The sequence below is a fragment of the Dipodomys spectabilis genome, unplaced genomic scaffold, assembly GCF_019054845.1.
Source record: "Dipodomys spectabilis isolate Male_0828 unplaced genomic scaffold, ASM1905484v1 ptg000076l, whole genome shotgun sequence".
NCBI lineage: Eukaryota > Metazoa > Chordata > Mammalia > Rodentia > Heteromyidae > Dipodomys > Dipodomys spectabilis.
The window spans coordinates 2,224,026-2,245,029 of record NW_024870753.1 but is presented as its reverse complement, the minus strand read 5'-3'; the positions used below and the strand labels follow the sequence as shown (position 1 = coordinate 2,245,029).

Genomic DNA, 21,004 nt, shown 5'->3' with positions numbered 1-21,004 from the left:
AATAAGTCTACCTTTTAAACTCTCTTTAAAATATTCTGTCAGCACTTAATGATTTTAAGAAAATATAAAACCACAATTGTCTCACAAATTATACTTTAATCAAAATTTTAAAACCAGTGTTCAGTGGTTTGGGAGGGAGTGTCTTTTTGTTTTTTTTGGTCCGGTTCTGGGGCCTGAACTCTGGGCCTGAGCGCTGTCCCTCAGCTCTTCAGCTCAAGGCTAGTGCCCTACCACTTGAGCCACAGCGCCACTTCCGGCTCTTTTCTTTTTTGCTTATGTGGTGCTGAGGAATCGAACCCAGGGCCTCAGGCATGCAAGGCAAGCGCTCTACCACTGAGCCACCTTCCCAGCCTGGAGTGTGTCTTCTATAGGGAGAATCTCGTGTAAGTCTAGTCCCCAGACCCCGTGGCTGTTCCATCAGATGGGTACAAATGTTCCATGGAACCCATAAGGTATTGGCACAGGTACTTCTGCTCGGCCTAATTCTTCAAAATTCTTGGCATCCAAGACAAGAAGAAAATTGCTCTTATTCTAGGAGAGAAAAAGCAGTACTGAAAATTCCCCTTTTCTCATTAAAAAAAAAATCTATCTTCACTGGCTGTGGAGTTCCTAATGAAGGGCCCATGTTGGACTTTTTGTTGTTGTTGTTGGTTGTGGGGCCTGAACTCTGGGCCTGAGCGCTGTCCCTCAGCTCTTCAGCTCAAGGCCAGCGCTCTACCACTTGAGCTACAGGGCCACTTCCGGTTTTCTAGTGGGTTACTGGAGATAAGAGTTTCACGGACTTTCCTGCCCAGGCTAGCTTTGAACCATGATCCTCAGATCTCAGCCTCCTGAGTAGCTAGGATTACAGGCTTTAGCCACCGGCGCCCAGTGGACTTATATTTTTTTAATCTATCCTCAGGACCATCCCTCTACCCATTGGCTCAATTGCTGAACAGGACTAACGAGGAAATCATGGCTGAAGTTTAGTCCTAAAGCAAAGGAAAAAATTGTTCATCCCAATAACTTTCCTAGGCTCTATTTGAGTTTTCTTTCCTATGAGACAAGGAGATTCTTTCTTCATGTTAGGAATGCTTCCACTTTGTTACTTCAGAGCTACCTAAATGGCAGCATTTCAAAGTAGACTGGGATTTGCCATGACCAAGCAGCAGAAATGCTGAATGCATGACACCAGGATTGAGCCCATGTCAGACATCACTAATCGACCACAGCACTTTCTCCGTCAAACCATTAAAAGCCCTCAGAATCCTACAACACAGGCAGCCACTAATAATTGATCAAAGCTGGCACCTGACGTGAACCTATTTGTCATAGACTGCTGCAGACAAGCAGTCAGTTAGCGACTAACATTATTGAGATACCAAGCCTGGGCTTATAATACTGGACTTGGAAGTCCAGTAAGCTGAAATTGGAAACACAGGTGGTGGTATGAGCATTAGACAACAAGCCAGAAGATTTCAACACTGCTGTACCATGAAGGAATGTCATGTCCCTTGCAACCTCTTCTATATCTGTAGAATGCTATCTCATCAAATTGTCTTCATGACTGAGATTAATATGAAAATACTTAGTAAATAACAAATTCCTGTGCAGCAGTAAATTGTTAAATGATGCTACAAGTGAGCTTCAAAACAATCACCAAGTATGGGTTGTGATTTCAAAGGGTAGGTAACAGTAAAGAAGGAAAGAGAAAGGAGAAGATAGCATATAGGCATCAAAATAAACTATGGGTGGCATCACTGAATGTCACCCTCAAATGACTTAGTGCCACATATTTTTGATTTGTGACAGGGAGATACATTTACCTGGTTGGGAGTCACTATCACAGAAAGAATAACTCCACCATCTTCTTCTCCAGATCCTGGTACTGGTACAAACACCGGTTCTGAAGGATAAAAGCCATCTTCTCGCCAAACCTACCCCAAAAAAAAGCATTTGATTGGGAAGTTTTCTGTAGTCTTGTGTTACACCCCGCATAAATTTATTTGGTCTTCAACAGAATATTCCAGCAGTTGGGGGAAAAAAAAGGACACTTTGGCTGGGATATAGCTCAGTGACAAAGCACTTGCCTAGCAAGTGCAACGTCCTGGGTTCAATCCCCAGGACCAAAAAAAGAAAAGAAAAAAAAATACAATAAAAAAAAAAACCCAAACCAAAAAAAAAAAAAAATGAAGCTTGCTAAATTGGCTATGAGGGAGGAGCCTTTTGCAACCCCTAGATTCTATCACCATCAAAGATAACTTACGCAATTATAATTTCCATCAACCTGAAAATACAGGTGTCCCAACAACCTTAACCCTGCAGTTCTCCTAAAATAGCATCAAACTTAGGGTTTATTTTCCTGGGCTTGAATTTTTCTTTAGATTCTCTAGAGAAAAACATCCCTAAATTAAGTGATTCTATGGTTCTCCAACTTAGGAAAGTGGTGGAGCAGTTTAAATATTAAAGACTCTGAAGCACTAGCTTAAATAAAACTGAAGCAAAGTCAAATGGCAGAAGAGATCTTTGGAAACTGAAAAAAGGAAAGGAGTTTTCCTTACCTTCAAAGTCTTTTCCACCACATCAACCTTGATCAAAGAATCCCCCACCAAATGCCGAAAGCCACAGCCATAGAAGAAACGATACTTTTTGCCATTGAATTGGCTATAGTTGATCTGAGGAAATTCAATTCCCCCTTCTGTCTCTAGATCCTCATGATGTAGATCTTCGTGACAGCACCAGATCTAAAATGGATTTGAAGTGGTTACACAATTCTCCTCTTCAGAGTAGGTCGGTAAAGGGGGCTAATACTCAGTTTATGGCAGGGGTTGGACACTAAGGTTCTATAACACTTTTTTACTTTTTATCAGTCATGGGGCTTGAACTCAGGGCCTACGTGCTACTCCTGAGCTCTTTTGCTCAAGGCCAGTGCTCTGCCACTTTAAGCCACAGCTCCACTTCTGTTTTTCTGATGCTTCATTGGAGATAAGAGTCTCATGGACTGGGCTGGCTTTGAACTGGGCTCCTCCAAGCTCAGCTTCCTGAGTAGCTAGGATTACAGGCCTGTGCTGCCAGCACCCAACCCTCAGGAGTCTGAAGTTCATCTGTTATCAGGTTTTGTATGTAAGTTGTGAGATGCCAGAGGAGGTGGAAGTGCTTCATTATTCTGCTAAAGATAACTCATAGATAGGTAAAATGCTGAGGTAAAGGTAACTTATCTAGAAGATGGGGTTGGTCCCTGCCAATCTCACGCTCTTAGACTGCTTACCACGAGGAAGTTGCCCCTGTTTTGAGACTCTGAAGGGAGCGTCCACGCTGAGTACGTTCCCAGCCAAGTTTCTGTGATTCTTGAACAAACAAGGTTCCCTGACCTCACCCTCCTTCTCAATTGCATGTTACGAAACCCATGGGTCGAGAAAGCTTGGGAAAACAGCCAAGTAACACAACTGAAGTTCAAAGTTTTAATCGGTCTAATGTCCATTGGCAACATACCTTTCCATCACACTGCTTCACAGCACTGGCTGACGAATAGGAGAGGGGATTGAGGTTCTGTCCATCCGGGACATTCTTGTTGATGTCAAGGGGCAAGACAAACCTTCGGGGGAAAGATCTGGCTACTGAGCTATACACCTACACAGGAGAGAAATAAACAGGTGGAAAAAAAAAATACCATTCAAAGCCCATCCTAGTCATTTCAACTCTGTCAACATCACTGGCATACCTAAGCTAATTACATAAATGATCATTGCTGTTCATCCACGCAACACATATTTATTGATCACCTACTACAAGGTGGGAGACAATGTGGATACAGCAACGAGCAAAGCAGTGTTTGGCCTCATGGAACTAGTGGTATAATGGAATAATGAGAAATCCAAAACTTAGATTTCTTTTTATATTACTTAATTAGCATCACACAAACAAATGACTAGCTAGTCAAAGGTCTGAGGGACAAGAAAGTAACAAGGGATGCTCACTTTTTGAGATTTGATCCAGGCAAAATTCTATGAAGCAAGATGAATCTAGCAGGCCCGGATTGCTCTAACACTGCCCACTATTGAGAAAAAGTTTGTTTTCAGCACTCAGCCGTGGCTGGCTCCTGGGAACTGAATTTGGGGGACATTCTGTCCAATAAGTTGTGTGAGGCCTTTTATCACGTGGTACTAGAGAGTCCACAGAGTTTATGAACACCTGAACTCCCCTGGGTGGAGGTCTGCAGCTTTGGTAGGATTAGTCATGAAGGGAGGACTGCATGTTTTCACTATTGATTCCCAACACAAACTTGGCCTAGCCAGGCTGGGGTGAGCATTCCAGACAGATAATATTGCATACACGTTACTATGACAAGCTCCTAGAGAAATTAAGTATGCTCTGTGGGATTCCACTGGGAGCCGACTGTTACAAGTTTGTGCACCTTTTCCTTTTTCTCACTTTGCTTTGGATCTTTGTGTTTGCTCAATCAGAGCGTGAATGTAACAGTAAGCTGAGTCTGGTGAGTTCTCCTTGTGAATCACTAAGGTTGAGACTTAATCCCAGCAACTCCTTTTCTACTGAAATGATGTATACATGGAAGAGTCAGAGAAAATAACAGGATTTTCTATTCATGGGGCTGTGGTCCAAGGATCAAGGGCAAACTCAGCAGACAAAGCCATAAAACTTTGATCTCTATTTAACCAGCAAAAAAAAAAAAAAGAGCCCAAACTGAAGCATAGCCCAAATGGTAGAGCGTCAGCCATGAGTGGGTTCCAGCTGTAGTACTGACACACAAAAATAAACCAATATAAATAAAAATTTTAAAAATAAAAATCATAGCTGACAAAACTACTGATAGATCCAATTTACATTTTGTAATACAAGGGAAAATGTTACCTCAGATTCAGTGTTGGGAAGAACTGATTCCCTTCAGTTACATGCGCTGATACACTGGGAATGTTATTTTTCTATCCCTTCCAGGAAACTTAAATATGTTTAGTGCTTTCATGTAATGTAGAATGAATTATAACTGCATTCTACTGCATACAAAGGCTGCCTTTTTACCCTGCTTTTTATTTATTAGGTATTAAATAGTCTACTTCAGATTACATTAATAAATGATAAATCTATTTCTTTAAAACTACTCCACCTCCTTTTTGCCACAAGGGAACAAGATAAACTGGAAATTCCCAAGCCAAAGCCCGATCTTGTCTATTCAAAATCACCCTAATAATACCAGATAAATCACAGATGTTTACCTGATCGAGCCCTTCACCTGCTTTCCGGAGATTCTGCAGTTGGTAGACATCCAGAACTTTTCCATCATCTTGACAACACATATCGATCACAACACAACCTTTGTCCTCAAAGGCATTGATTTGATGAAAAGTAATGAAAGATTTGCTGTAGTACCTCCCTGGAAGAGGCTGGAAGGGAATACAAAAACAAGCTCTAAGAGATTTCTTTTCCTAATTTTTCATTTGTTTTGTTTTTTGTTTTGGGTGATTTTTTTTTTTTTTTTGGAGAAGGAAGTCCTGAGATTTGAACTCAAATTCTTCCCATTGCTAGGAAGGCACATCCCTATTTTGAATTTTCCTCATTACACGACACATTTAAAAGATGTTTAAAAAAAAAAAAAAAAAGGTGGAGGCTGGGAATGTGGCTCAGTGGTAGAGTGCTTGCCTAGCATGCATGAAGCCTTGGGTTCGATTCCTGAGTACCAAATAAACAGAAAATAAATGAAAGAAAATGTAGGAGAAAAAATTATTTTTAAAAAAAAGGTGGACTAGAATATAGAAACAAATCTGTTTGATTCATAAACACTGCCTACTAAGTCAACATATTAATCAATGAACTGAGACTATTTGATATAGACCAATCAACTGCTCCAAAACTTTAAAAACTTCTCATTAAATGTAGCCTAACATTTTAAAGGATAAAAAATCCTCGACTCTAACTGCAAGGTAAAATAGAAAACATTACTATTTAGTATAGATAAGATAAATGAAGTAACTGATCTTTGAAAAACATACTCAATTAATTCTATACTTTATATATTCTAAAATTTTCATCATGATATTTGGGAAGAGTAAATTTAGAATATTATGTACTTACAGAGATAAAATATAAACAAATAAATATAACAACACTAGTTTTAATCGAGAATATAAAAAATACTCAACCAAGCCAAGCATTGGTGGCTCACACTTATAATCCTATCTACTCAGGAGGCTGAGATCTGTGGATCATGGTTCAAAGCCAGCTGGGGTAGAAAATCACTGTGAGACTCTCATCTCCAATTAATCACTCAAAAACCGGAAGTGGAGCTGTTGTTCAAAGTGGTAGAGTACTAACCTTTGAGCAAAAGAGCTTAGGGACAGTGCCTAGGCTCTAAGTTCAAACCCCACAACCAACAAAAAAGAACCAACAGGGTTGAACTTTGATGGGATGATCATAATGACCTATCCAGAAGTCACAAAAGAAACTATAATGTCATTACAAAAGTTTTAGATCTCTACATAAACCGCACCCACCTTTACATTTATTATGATATGGAAAACCCATGCCAAGAGAGTTTCTTAGATGCCAATCTAATTGAATCAGATAACTAAAAGAATAAAAGCATTTCCTATAATTTTCCAGTATGCAAAATCCACTATACTAATTAATGAGTAGATAGCCTAGCCAACAGAAGAACAAAATATCCTTATTTAGGAGGATCTTAAAAATAACTCCTGATGAAGGTTTAAAAAAAAATCAATCCTATAGAAATTCACCTTTGAGACCAAAAAAAGAAATTATCAAGTACACTCAAAATACTCTACCTGCCCAGTGTGTTTATCCACAATGTGAAACCGTGTGTTTTGTTGGGGTTCCCAACTTATCCCATCGGAAAAAGGCTTTCCCCAAATTTTAGAAGTGGCAATTTTCCACAGGTTCATCTTTAGAGGCTGTTCGATGAAGATTATGTAGTTCCTTGTCATTCCTACAATATTCCAGGAAACAATCACATGTTATTTAGCAAACTGGTGTGGTCAGAATGTGACCATTTCAAGGTTCTTTCTGAATGCCAACCTAAGTAGCAACTGGCCCAAAGTACTTCACTGTGCACTAGCCCTGCTGTATGTGTTTCTCGTTCCTATGCAACAAAAGGGAACTGCTAAAAATAGTTCAACGTCCTCACTAACTTCTGTATCTTTTGTTTCTTTTCAAATTATTTATGTTTAGGAGCAAAGAAGTATAATGTTAAAGTATTGTTTATGTTTTGTGTGTCTATTCCTCAAGTCCCTTCCTATTTAATATGGGAGACTGACTTCTTTTTTTTTTTTTTTTTTTTTTTGAGACTGACTTCTTGATAAGTCATTATGATCATCCCACTCAGAAGTAATTTGGCAATAACAATTTACAATAGAAGAAGTAAAAAAAATCTGGGTCAGAGCTGAAACCATTACAATTTCCCTCCCAAAATATAATCAGGACCTTCTCATGTATGAATATTATTTGTAGTCTTTAAAGTAGCCTAATTTTTTTTGTCAGTCATGGGGCTTGAACTCTGGGCCTGAGTGCTGTCCCTCAGCTCTTCAGCTAAAGGCTACCACTCTTCCACTAGAGCCACAGCACCACTTCTGGTTTTCTGGTGGTTAATTGGAGACAAGCATTTCATGGCCTTTCCTGCCCAGGCTGTCTTTGAACCACAGTCCTCAGATCTCAGCCTCCTGAGTAGCTAGGGTTATAGGCATGAGCCACCAGCACCCAGTGTACCCTAAAATTTTGAATTGTCACTCAAATTTTTATTAATTGCTTATTTAAAGCAACTCTATCTCTTTAGGCATCTAAGCTAGTAAGAAGTACATGATAGGGCTGGGAATGTGGCTTAGTAGTAGAGTGCTTGCATAGCATGCATAAAGCCCTGGGTTCAATTCTTCAGCCACATAAACAGAAAGGCAGAAGTGGCACTGTGGTTCAAGTGGTAGAGTGCTAGCCTTGAGCAAAAGAAGTTCAAGGACAGTGCCCAGGCCCTTAGTTCAAGCCTCAGGACTGGCAAAAAAAAAAAAAAAAGTACATGATGAAACAGAATAAATTTAACATTAAAATGCAAGCCTGGTCTCATTATCACCATACTCTGACACATTACCAGCATAGAACTTGAAAAGACAAGCCCCTCCCATAAAAGTACATTAAGGCATTAAGCCAAGGCCCAATTCACTGTGTCTTATCTGCAGGCTCACCAAAGCTGTGGTAGTAGGATGGCTTCATTGCTTGTGTAGGAGCAATAGAGCATATCACCTGAGCCCCATGAATTGTCTCTTCTGGGTTGCTCTTCTCTGGGGGAACCCGAATAACATTATAGCAGGAACCTGAAAACAGATTTTTTTATTGTTTTACATACAGAGTAAAAGATAAACTGCCTTTGTCAAAGACTTGGCATATTTGTAAGCACAGCTATGGATAGATTAACAAATAGCATGGTTATGTAGCCACTGGACAAATGATTAGTTAGAAGATACTGAATTATCATGTTGGTGTTAGAATTACCAGTGTAGGTCATGACAAATTTGGATAACATGGAATTTTGTAGTCTCCAATCTCCCAATCTCCCTCTCTCCCTTCTTTCCTTCCTCCTTTCCTTCCTCCTTCTTCCTTTCTTCCTTTCTTCCTTTCTTTCCTTCCTTGAAAGAGGGTCTTGAACCTTTAATCCTCCTGCCTCAGTTTCCCAACTGCTGGGATTACAGGTATGCATTACCATTCCCAGTTCCAATCTTTTTTGAACAAGGAAATAAAGTAATTTTCAATTTGCTCATTCTGCAACAATTTGTTGAGTATATTCCAAACATTACCCTAAAGGATTCTAAATGCTATACTCTAGGTACTCTATATGGCAGTGTGTGGAAAAAAAATCTGGTCTTTTATAAGGCTTAAATCCTAATAAATCATATACTAAAAATGCAATGCATCAGATGAGAATAAGTCTAATGGAAAAGAAGCCAGAGAATGGGGCTCTATAGTGATTGGAAAAGGTTGGGAGCCACTATTTGTGTTTTTTGTTTTTTTTTTTTTTGGGTCCGGTCGTGGGGCCTGAACTCTGGGCCTGGGCGCTGTCCCTCAGCTCTTCAGCTCAAGGCTAGCACTCCACCACTTGGGCCACAGCACCACTTCCGGCTTTTTTTTTCCTTTTGCTTATGTGGTGCTGAGGAATCGAACCCAGGGCCTCAGGCATGCAAGGCAAGCGCTTCTACCACTGAGCCAACTTCTCAGCCCCACTATTTGTGTTTTTAAATATGGTTGTCTGGGAAGTCTTCACTAAGTAGATGATGTTGAGGTAAAGACCTGGGGGAGATGAGGAATAGAACCTTAAAGACACTTGGAGGAACGCCTTCAAGGCAAAGGGAATCAGAACTACAGAGGTTCTTAGACAGGACCCATGTTAACCAATTTGGAAGGCTCAAATACCAGCAAGGAAACCAGTTCATAACATGTAAGGAGAGCACAAGATCTGAGCCAGAGATGGATGCAAGTGCAAACAACTAATCTAGATGCTACATTGAGTATACGCTGCATGGGGCAGTGGAAGTAGCAATGAAATAGTTGAGAGGTAAGAGTTCAGTAACAGAGGGCTCAAAATAGAGTGGTGAGGGCTGGGAAGGTGGCTCAGTGGCAGAGTGCTTGCCTTGGATGCATGAGGCCCTGGGTTCAATTCTCAGCACCACATAAACAGAAAAAGCAGGATGTAGTGCTATGGCTTCAGTGGTAGAGCGCTAGCCTTGAGCTGAAGAGCTGAGGGACAGGGCCCAGGCCCAGAGTTCAGGCCCCACGATTGACAAAAAAAAAAAATAGAATGGCGAAGAAGTGGAGATGTGGTTAACTGTAGAGTGAAAAAAAAAGCTAAGCAATAGTGCCCAGTCCCTGAGTTCAAACCCTAGCACCTGGAACAAAACAAACAAACAAAACATCATATTTTCTATGGTGGTAAAAGAGCACTGAATGCCAAACTGATTAATATGAAGACTTGTCTTAAATAAACATTAAAAACTAGTTGGGCTGATTAATGTGTAAAGCATTTTTATTAATTTTTTTTTTTTGGGTCCAGTTGTGGGGCCTGAACTCTGGGCCTGGGCGCTGTCCCTCAGCTCTTCAGCTCAAGGCTAGCACTCTACCACTTGAGCCACAGCGCCACTTCTGGCTTTTTTCTTTTTGCTTATGTGGGGCTGGGGAATCGGACCCAGGGCCTCATGCATTGCAAGGCAAGCGCTCTGCCACTGAGCCACCTTCCCAGCCCCTAATTTTTAAAAGGGTTTTTTTTAGGTATCTGGAAAGTTTAAAATAATGAAAAGCTTTTTAGTTCCTAAAAGTAGAAATGAAACCCAGGAATTTTTATTTTATTGCTATGAGAATCTCTAAATCTAATGTAGCTTAGGGCAAGTTAGTCAAGTTTCCCACAGTTACATGTATATTGAGCTCCACTTCAAAAGCCTCTCTTTGAATGAGATAATCAAGGGGAAAGGAAAAAGAAGTTCATTCATTGGGAATTAGGATTAGACATTATGAGAAGTATTTCCTGTCTTGGCAATTCAATGAAAGGGTGATTATTCAGTTCACTGCATTGAACACTTCATAGTCACTGAACTTTTCTAACTACAGGTCTTGAAGGCACTAAGCAAGACAGATACTCAGAAAACCTAATGGATGAATGTCCAGGAAAATCTGCCCTGCCCCCTAGACTGTGAGTCTAATTCTAATTGACTTCTCCAGGCATCAGTGTAGACAACAAATTGAAGGGAAGTAACGAACACAACCTCTGGTAACACTTCCCCTTGTGACTGGTGGCCAAGTTTCTCAGTGAGACCTCAAGACTCACATTAAAAACTTTAGCTTCTCAGTTGGGCACTGGTGACTCATGCCTGTAATCTCAGCTGAGATCTCAGCTTCCTGAGATCTGAGAAGCTTGGTTCCAAGTCAGCCCAGGAAGATAAATCAGTGAGAATCTTATCTCCAATGAACCAGCATAAGCCAGAATGGAAGTGGTGGCACAAGTGGTAGATGGCCAGCCTTGAGTGAGTGAAAAAAACAAAGTGAGAGTACAAGGCCTGGAGTTCAAGCCCCAGTCCCACCCAATACACACACATACACACACACACACACACACACACACACACACACGAAATCCTTTCACGCTATTAATCATAAAAATTTAAGTTATACAAATGGTAAAGTGTTAGCTGGACCAGTGTGAGCTCCAGGTACAGTCTCCAGCACTTACCAAAAAAAAAAAAAAAAGTTATGTTGAAAAGCACAAATGGGAAGTAGGGGTGACACTGGGAAAAAGGGGTGACATGGATCAAGATATATTGTATTTATAAACTACTCTGTTGAATGGCAATTCCTTGGTACAACTACTTAAAGATATTTTTAAGGGACAAATGGAAAAAAATAAGCTACAAAATCAGGTGCTAAAGGACCTCTAAACAGATGCTAAATATTGTATATTTTAAGTTCAGTAATGTCACTTTGGATGCTTCCTTCTGAGTCTTTTTTAAAAATGTTTTTATTGTTATTACAAAGGTGATATACAAAGGGGTTACTTATGAAAGTCAGGTAATGAGCAAATTTCTTTTTAGATAGTGTTACCTCTTCCCTCGCTTTCTCCCAGTTTTTCCCTTCCACCTCCCCCACAAGTTGTATAGCTCATTTTCAATATAGTGTCCAGTGAGCACAACTGATCCTTCTGAGCCTTTTGAATGAAATTTCATGTTTCCATCTTAGCCAACATGGAACCATGAGAAGACAACCGATTTCCCAATTATCTCTAAGAAAAAGAAGCCACAACCTCCCCCCAAAGCTCCATTCCCATTTCACCTCGTGGCCCATAGGAGTTCCCCAGATTGTATGCTGTTCCATCAGGGTCGAAGTGAGGGTGTGCGGTTGCTCCATTCACAGCAATGAATTTGCTCCAGTCCACCTATGGGGTTAAGACCATGAGAGACTGTTAAGTGTCCCACGTGCAGAACTCTGTCAACGATACTCATGACTACGGGGACACATCAACTACAGTAAAAATAACAAGTGAAAACTGCAGTATATGCCCTAATTTCTTTTCTCTGAGAAATCCAAAGTATCTTGCCTAATTAAAGTAAAAAGAAAATGAGACTGAAAAACAAAACCCACAAGAAAAAAACATGCCAACCAGAACAACAGCCCCAAAAAAAGAGAGAAAGGGAGAAAGAAAGAAAGAAAGCAAGAAAGCAAGCAAGCAAGCAAGCAAGCAAGAAAGAAAGAAAGAAAGAAAGAAAGGAAGGAAGGAAGGAAGGAAGGAAGGAAGGAAGGAAGGAAGGAAGGAAGGAAGGAAGGAAGGAAGGAAGGAAGGAAGGAAGGAAGGAAAGAGAGAGAAAAAAAGAAAAGAAAAGCCATGAGTAGATTTGGCCAAGATTATAGAGAAGTTCAAAAAAAAAGAGCAGCAATTACAATTTTGTTTTATGGATTTTTTGCTATTAAATCACCTTTTGTTCAGTTATGTCACAGAATCTTATCAATACTGATGTATTTATTTTATTTTTGTAGTGCCAGTACTGGGTCTTCACATCTGGGGTCTGCACTCTCAGCTTTTGCACTCAAAGCTGACATTCTACCAGCTAAGTTACACCTTAACTTCCCAATTAAAATCTTAATTTGGAGGCTGGAGGCATGGCTTGAGTAGTAGAGTACCTGCCTAGCAAGCCTAAGGATTTGAGTTCAAACCCTAGTAATAAAAACATGTGGCCTTAGTGGTAGAGTGATTGCTTAGCATGCATGAGGCCTTGGGTTTGATTCTTCAGTACCATATAAACACTACAAATAAATAAAATCAATTTTAAAAAACACCATACATATACACAGAGAGTTTGAATTTTCTTCTGAAATTGTATTTTTCAGGTGAAAATGGGCCTGTCAAAGTGAACAGTACTCCCCTTTTCCTTGGCCTTCAGATATCAAGACTTAAGGAAAACTTTTCAAATTATCTTCAAGGAAAATTAACCACACATAAACCATTCTAACCAGAACAGACAGCCAAGATAACCTAAATCAGTACATATCTTTGTTTTGGTATGGTTAGTTCTTATTGTTATTATAAAGATGGTATACAAGGGGATTACAATTACATAAGTCAGGCAATGAGTACATTTCTTTTTTCTTTTTTTTTTTTGGTGGGGGGGGGTCAGGTCGTGGGGCCTGAACTCTGGGCCTGGGCGCTGTCCCTCAGCTCTTCAGCTCAAGGCTAGTGCTCTAACACTTGAGCCATAGCGCCACTTCCGGCTTTTTTTCTTTTTGCTTATGTGGTGCTGAGGAATCAAACCCAGGGCCCCATGCGTGCAAGGCAAGCGCACTACCAGCGAGCCACCTTCCCAGCCCCAGTACATTTCTTTTTTGGACAATGTCACCCCTTCCCCTCACTCTTTCCCAGTTTTCCCCTCCTATCCCTGCTTTCAAGTTGTATCTTTCATCTTCAACATAGTGTCTGGTGAGTACCAACCACTGTTGCATTTGTTCACCCTCCGTGGTGTAGTTATTAAAGCCCCAATGTCTTGCTTCAGGTATCTACTATTCAAAATAGCATTTTTGAATGGAAAGAAATGTTATGATCTAATTTGAACCAATACCCACCTTCTCTGTGTTGTCCAGAGTTTCGATGTCCACTTTGTTCATAAAATTGGTCTCGGTGCTAATGTAGTAATCGCCCTTGTACTTCACATAGTTGACATTGGTGTTGTCCGTCATGACTGAAACCAAACATCCCAACTATTTTATTACCTGAGAAAAAGCCATTGCAACACCCTCCCACTCTCCAAAAAAATACTTCTGAAGATTCGTATTCGTGTAGATTGTCATGCATCATAATCCTTTAAAGAGTCATTTCTAACACTGGCAATTCCAGACATGTTAAAGACTGCTTACCTGGAGGTACAAACCTGGACATAAAACGTTCAAAAATATTCCTGCATGGGTCCGGAAGAGCCAGTGTGCCAAATTCTGAGATCACAATTCGATTAGCAGCCGTGTTGGCTTTGTATGTGTCGCTCTGTAGAAACTTGCTCCTGTATGTCACTCTGCCTTCCTCCATCCTAAACTGATGAAGCAAAGCCATTCCATCAAACCAGTGATTGTACCTGCAGATAGCAGCAAGGAACAGAAAACACTGAACAGTAGGGAAAGTGGAAGGCTAACATGAGGGCTGGCACGATGGAGCGCGTTTCAGATAGAGAGATAAGAAGATGGCCTGTTCTTCCAGCACCACCTGATTGGTCAGAGAACTTGAAATTTAAAAAAACAAAAAACTTACTAGCATAGTTGTGGGGGGCGGGTATTGTAACACTTCCACACAAGTATAAAACATATCAAAACAAAAAAAAAGTGGGCACCAGTGGCTCACACCTGTCATCCTAGCTACTCAGGAGGCTGAGATCTGAGGATTACCCTTCAAAGCCAGCCTGGGCAGGAAAGTCCATGAGACTCTTATCTACAATAAACCACTAGAAAACCAGAAGTGGTGCTATGGTTCAAGTGGTCGAGTGCTCGCCTTGAGCTGAAGAGCTCAGGGACAGTGCTTAAGCCCAGAGTTCAAGGCCAACAACCAACAAAAAAAAAAAAACCTATTCCAGACAACCTTACCCTATCAAAAAGCTCACATTCCACACGGGGCTGAAGAAACACCTTCCAGTGGTGACTCCTGAGATAATTCTGATCTCTATAACTAAAAGCAAAACAACTAGAGGACATAGGAAAGTTTGGCACTTTCCAAGAGTTACCTTCATATGTTATGCATATTAAAATGTCTGTCTCTTACCTTGCCCATGTAATTGTAACCCCTCTGTATGGTATTTTCACAATAATAAAAAAAATGTCGGTCTCCTTTCTGTTCTTTTTTCAACTTTATCACAATTATGCTTGACCTTACACAAGTTATTCTGGTCCTTACGATTATACTAGAAATTATGTGCTTAAATAATAAGATATTGAAAAACTGGCAGGAAAACTTGGTGGCCTTGCTTTTTAACTGAGTTTATCATGTGGTCCTTTCTTTCACATGTTTGTCAGACTAAATGCCTCATACTTTCAGTAGGAATAAGCAACTCTAACAGCATTGTCTTCAAAGGCAGTGATTGCTTGGTGCTGGTGGCTCACGCTTATAATCCTAGCTACTCAGGAGACTGAGATCTAGGGATCACCTAGATCAAAGTCTGCCTGGGCAGTAAAGCCTGTGAGACTCTTTAACAATTAACTACCCAAAAAATACTGAAATGAAGCTGTGGCTCAAATGGTAGAGCACTAGCCTTGAACATAAAAGCTCAGGGACAGCACTCAGGCCCAGAGTTCAAGCCCCAGGACTGACTGGCGCGCACACACACACACACACACACACACACACACACCACACACACACACACACACACACACACACACACACACAGGAAATGGTTCCTACAAACGGGACTAGAAGAGGGATTTGGCCATTCACATTCATACCAACACTATTCACAAAAACCAGAAGATGGAAGAAATTCAAATGTCCATCAATAGTTGAATGAAATAAACCAAATGTTTCACAAAGGTTCAAGCATGCCTCTTCAATATATACCACTTGGACAGACTGGTTATTTTGCATTGAAACACTTGAAAAATAGCAGTTGCAAGAAGAGCATTGTGACCTCCTAATGGCTTTTTCCAAAAGCAGAAAATAAAAGTCCTATGTGAGAGCATCCTCCCTGTACCAGAAGAAAGGCATTATCCCTGGAGATGGGGACAGACATCTATACAAATGAGCTCTGTTAAATTAACCCTACTTTCAGCCACTTCCCTGTAACCAAGGAAGTACCCTCCTCTATAACCTTACCTTGTCACATTTTCACAAGCACTACTCTTTACCTAACATAGTATGCAAGCTTTAGGTCATCATTTTTCTTGTGAGGAACATGTAAAAATTACTAAAGAAAATGTGTGTGCCCTTCTCTTCCTATTAATCTTCCTGACAGGTGAAAGGCTAATTCTTGGGTCCTGCTAATGATTCTCAAGAGGTAAAGAACATAAAATGTCAGCCAGCTCCTAAAAGTAATGGTCATTCACACTGTGTAGCAATTGTAAAAGGCTTATAATAGGGTGATTTTTTTTTTTAAAGCAAAGCCAAAAAAATTCCACATGACTGCAATTGCCTGAAACAAGTCTAAAGCCAAAAAAGTAGAGTGCCTACCTAGCAATCACAAGGCCTGAGTGCAAAGCTCAGTACCATTAAAATAAATAAAATAATAAATAATAAAATAAAAATAAAAACATGCCCAATAGGAGAAACTGAAAGAGGCCTCTGTGCAGGGACATTTGAGGTGAGGGAGAGGGTGGTAGGAAGGGAAGCCATGCCCTTCCTTCAGAACTTGTGAAAGTGCTCAGAAGTCACATACAGAGCTCCTGATCCCTTCTTCTTTTTGGCATTAAACCCACAGACAGATTCAAGTTTACAATAGTCTGTAGAACAGACTGTTAATCATGGGGCTTGAACTCTGGACCTGGGCACTGTCCCTCAGCTCTTCAGCACAAGGCTAGCGCTCTACCACTTGAGCCACAGCACCACTTCCAGTTTTGTGAGTGGTTTATTGGAGATAAGAGTCTCACAAACTATTCTGCCCAGGCTGGCTTTGAAGGGTGATCCTCTGATCTCAGCCTCCTGGGTAGCTAGGACTATAGGCATGAGCCACTGCAACCCAGCAACAGTAAGACTTTTGAAAAATAATTCTCTTTTTTTTATTCTCCTGTAGGTTATGGTTTTCCTATCTGCAACCACAAGGATCAAATGGCTGCGTCCACCTCAGAAAGGAAATAGGTATGAATGTATGTTCCATAGACTCTGTCCATGTCAGGAAATTTAGGCTTACTCATCCTTCCCAAACTCAAACTTCCCAGGTCCAACTCGAAAGAGATAGCCATGGAGCCACTTAGGAATATGCCCTTGGACTTGAGCAGAGATGGTCTGTAGAGTCTCCTCCACCGTGGTCACCAGTGGTGCAATGCATGGCAGATTCTGCCGCTGTCCCGAGATAGTGCTTTTCACATGAGTATTCCCAGTGTACTTCTTCATTGCTGCAGAAAGCAAGCCGAAAGCACAGAAAATGTTACCAGGTTCTAGAAACATGGACATTTCCCTCATAGACTGATGGCTTGAATGAAATGTGAACCTGACAACAACTATGAAAAATAAGACATTTTATTCTTAGATTTCCTGGTGCTTTGATTCTCCAGTTTTGAACCACAACAGTGTGGCTCAAATTGCATTCCTTGTAGCACTTATCTGCCAAAGAATTAACTTGAGACTTCAATTATACGACTATGACTATTTTTTATAATTGGCCAATGCTTGTCTTTTTCACAGGAATAATTCTAAATTCTAACTATAGATGAGAATTAGCAATTTCACTGTTACATGTTTTCTAAAAAGACCCTCATTCAAAATTATCATAATTACATTCATCCTAGTACAAGAATGTGAACATAGTGACTTTTGTGCATTTAGCAGGATGTGAAATTTAATTTCTTCCATTTGAATGGTTTATACATGAAAGTACATGCATTATTCTAGAGGGCATCATAAATTAAACTATACAATATTATGAAATTACCTCAAGTCCAAAAGACACAAGAACTAAAATGTCTAACTATATACAAGGAGTTGAAAATTGACCCTATTGTTTCATTTTTACTGAATATTCACAAGATTAGCTATTGCAGAGGGGTAAGTAAATATATAATTATTTGAGTACACTACAGGCCTTCTGCCTAGCAAGTATAAGCCCCTAAGTTCAACCAAAGTACTACAATAAATAAAATCATTTATTTCATAAAAATTTTGGAATCAGGTCAGGGCCCTAAGTTCACATCCCAGCAAAAACCTCCCTTACTAAAAAAAATGTAACAGTGATACCAAAGTTTAGACACAAAAATGAACAATGATATTATTTCCCTCGTCAGGCTTTTTTCCATTCTTTTAGAACATTATGTTGCAGTGTTATATTTATGATCCAATTTCATTTCAATCTCTCATTCAGTTTGGAGCATATTAAGAGTTCATTAACTTTCCTACAGTTTAGGTAAGTCCAGCTATTTCCTGATTTCCCAAATAAAATTCACTTTTTCTCTGACTGCCCTTCCTAAAATCTCTCCCCAAGAAAATTAGAATTAGGAATGAAGCAAATACTTGCAGCTTATATCTCTCATCATAATTAAATACAACTGATACTTCCCAAAGAATAAATAATTCCGTGACTGGCTCTTTTTCTTCCTTATCATTAATATCCCTAAAGCATTACCTTGGACCCTTGCTCTTTAATCTCAGCACTCTCTCCTTGTAATCTCATCTAATCTCAATGCACTGGTTACTTCTTTTTTTTGGGGGGGGGGGGTCTGGTTGTGGGGCCTGAACTCTGGGCCTGGGCGCTGTCCCTCAGCTCTTCAGCTCAAGGCTAGCGTTCTACCACTTGAGCCACAGTGGCACTTCTGGCTTTTTTCTTTTTGCTTAAGTGGTGCTGAGGAATCAAACCCAGGGCCTCAGGCATGCAAGGCAAGAGCTCTACCACGGAGCCACCTTCCCAGCCCTGCACTGGTTACTTCTAAGAGGTGACTCTCAATATTTCAAAATAGAATCTTTCATTTTCACCCTTCTAAGTCAATTTTTCTACCAGCTACATTACCTAACTTCAAGATCTCTCAAGGCCTTCTCTGCTGTCTTTTATATTCACTGGGCCACCAGGGGGGATGCTAAGAGACAACATAGAGAAGCCTCTATATATTACTAGGGCTCAAAAAGTATGGGAATGGGTTGTAGCTTGGTGGTAGCACACTTGCCTAGCTTATATAAGGCCCTGGATTCAATCCCCAGCACCAAAAAAAAAAAAAAAAAAGACAAGAATAAGAAGTCCACAAGTGTGTGTAGGGGAGAGCCCATTCTACTTTTACAAGTTCTATCTTCCTAAGAAGATTCAAAAATTGTTCCCCCTGGCCTGAACCTGTCCCTACCACACTAAAGCCTCAATTTCTCTTTCCTGCCACCTCCTTTCTTATGTCCTAATTTAGGGCCTACATATCCTAATTTAGGATATTTCACTGCCTTATATTTGGTAGGAGAAACTAGATAGGGGATCAAACTACCCTTTACATCAGAGCTTTCTAATCAGTGAGCCACTTGATCCCCTAGGCTCTTGAGATTGACCAGAGGCCCCAGCCCAATTTCCCTAAGTAACCCACCAGAACTCCAGATCCCAGCCAATATAACCCAATACAGTAAAGGTATTACCATATATGCTGCCTGTAATATGTACCCTATGAAACCAATTGGAAAACACTGTGACTGAATTAACTTTCCTAAGTATATATCTGATTGTATCATATAGCCCTCCAGAAAATCTTCACAAATGGCTTGTCATTGTCAACCAAGTACAGTCTAAACTGCTTGGCAGAAAGTGTTGAAGATCTTCTACTGTCTTATCCCAGACTACCTGGCCAGTTCTGGCTCTCATTGTTTTCCACACCAGTCCCACTTTCTTCTCATAATTACACGGTTCTCTACTTAGGATATTTCCCAACTCCTTCACGCATCCAACTCATCTTTCTACATCCCCATAGCAAGAACTGATTCTTCTTAGAACTCATACCACAGCTGCTGATAGCTCTCTTATGGCCCTATCTTATTCTGTTTTATATGATAAAGGTGAATGTACTTTATATTTTCTACTATCAGTACTCCTTGAGTACAAAGTCTAGTTTTTGTCTGCCCTTTTATATTACTAACATATTGACTTGCATAATGAAAGCACTGAATTGTTGGATTTCATAATTTCAAAATTACAATGCATTGCTGTGATTTGATAGTTCTATAGCTCTCAATTTCAAAATATAAAAAAAAAATCAAGTAATTTACTTAGAAAGCTACAATAAAAAAAAAAAAAAACTACAGATTTCAAGGTAGTCTCCCAGAATGCCAGTAGATAAAAACAATTACATTAGAACAGCTGGAACTAATTTTCATTTAGAAAAGTCTGACTAAGGGCTGGGAAGGTGACTTGGTGGTAGAGTGCTTGCCTCACATGCATGAGGCCCTGGCTTCGATTCCTCAGCACCACATAAGCAGAAAAAACCAGAAGTGGCACTGTGGCTCAAGTGGTAGAGCGCTAGCCTTGAGCTAAAGAGCGGACTGACACACAAAAGAAAAGTCTGACTAATGAGTTGTCTTTCCTATTACACATTCAAACAAAAGAATCCTCAAACAGAAAGTGTATAACGGGAAACGCTGTTCTCCCTAACAATAAACAAATGAATCTGTTTCTTCCTCTTTTCGCTTCCAGCTGGGCAGAGCTGCTGTTTCTATCTTCTCTACACTGCAAGGAAAGGTTCAGAAGCTGTCGGTAATCTTCGGAAAACAAACACATAAGTCTAAGTACAAACTGGTAGGAAGAGGAAGGGGAAGAAAAAGAAGGGGTAGGGGCCAAGTCCCCTACCTGAGAGCTGGCGCATTACCATAGAAAGAAAACCCACAGTGGTGGTACACAGACTGCTGACAAAACGGAGACAGATTCAAGGAAACAGTTTTTGAATACAGTTCAGCAGCAGCAACAGCAGATCCAGTGTTCTCCAAATCCTCAGGCTCCCTGGCAGCTTTAAGCACTGCTGAACAGTAAACATGCACAGAACTTCCTGGGTTCTCCTTGGCTCAGGGACAGAAGAGGGTGGGGAAAGGATTAAGGGGCGGGGCTTCAGAACACCAATAAATCTCCTCATCTCATTTCCCAGGCAAGTATCCTAGTAAACCATTTATCAATTATCTTTAAACATTAAAATGAGACCCCTAGTGGTGGGTGGTGTTCCCCACCCCACCCCCTGACTTTCCTGACTGTCCTGACTCTGTCAAGTCAGAGGGACCCATTTGATGACTTGCATCATGACACTCTTTGTCTCTGAAAGATGGAGAGTAACACCCAATTTTAGACTGTCAATAAAGGTCTCCATAATCAGGCAGAAGAGGCTTACCTTTTGTCCTCTGCTGTTC

The 21,004-nt window shown here is 40.4% G+C and overlaps 1 protein-coding gene across 1 annotated transcript; it reads right to left on the bottom strand.

The window, feature by feature from the left end:
* Nucleotides 1-308: 308 nt before the first annotated feature.
* Nucleotides 309-20,617, bottom strand: Bco2 (beta-carotene oxygenase 2). The gene is made up of 12 exons (XM_042682793.1): nt 20,457-20,617; nt 16,845-17,049; nt 13,879-14,090; nt 13,588-13,703; nt 11,806-11,908; nt 8,181-8,309; nt 6,777-6,937; nt 5,211-5,378; nt 3,472-3,609; nt 2,541-2,723; nt 1,806-1,916; nt 309-531 (listed from the first exon to the last, which is right to left on the bottom strand). Exons 1-12 carry the CDS (start codon nt 20,476-20,478, stop codon nt 418-420), a joined length of 1,662 nt encoding a protein of 553 aa, XP_042538727.1. The 5' UTR covers nt 20,479-20,617; the 3' UTR covers nt 309-417.
* Between the last annotated feature and the right edge of the window lie 387 nt (nt 20,618-21,004).

Bases quoted from the DNA above. Each gene is read 5' to 3' on its own strand.
- Bco2 (XM_042682793.1), bottom strand. From the start codon at position 20,478: ATGGTAATGCGCCAGCTCTCAG. The intron at 14,091-16,844 runs GTAAGCCTAAAT...TGCTATCTGCAG, and splicing joins TTTGAGTTTGGGAAGGATGA to GTACAATCACTGGTTTGATG. The intron at 8,310-11,805 runs GTGAAATGGGAA...ATCTGTTTTCAG, and splicing joins GAACTCCTATGGGCCACGAG to GTTCCTGCTATAATGTTATT.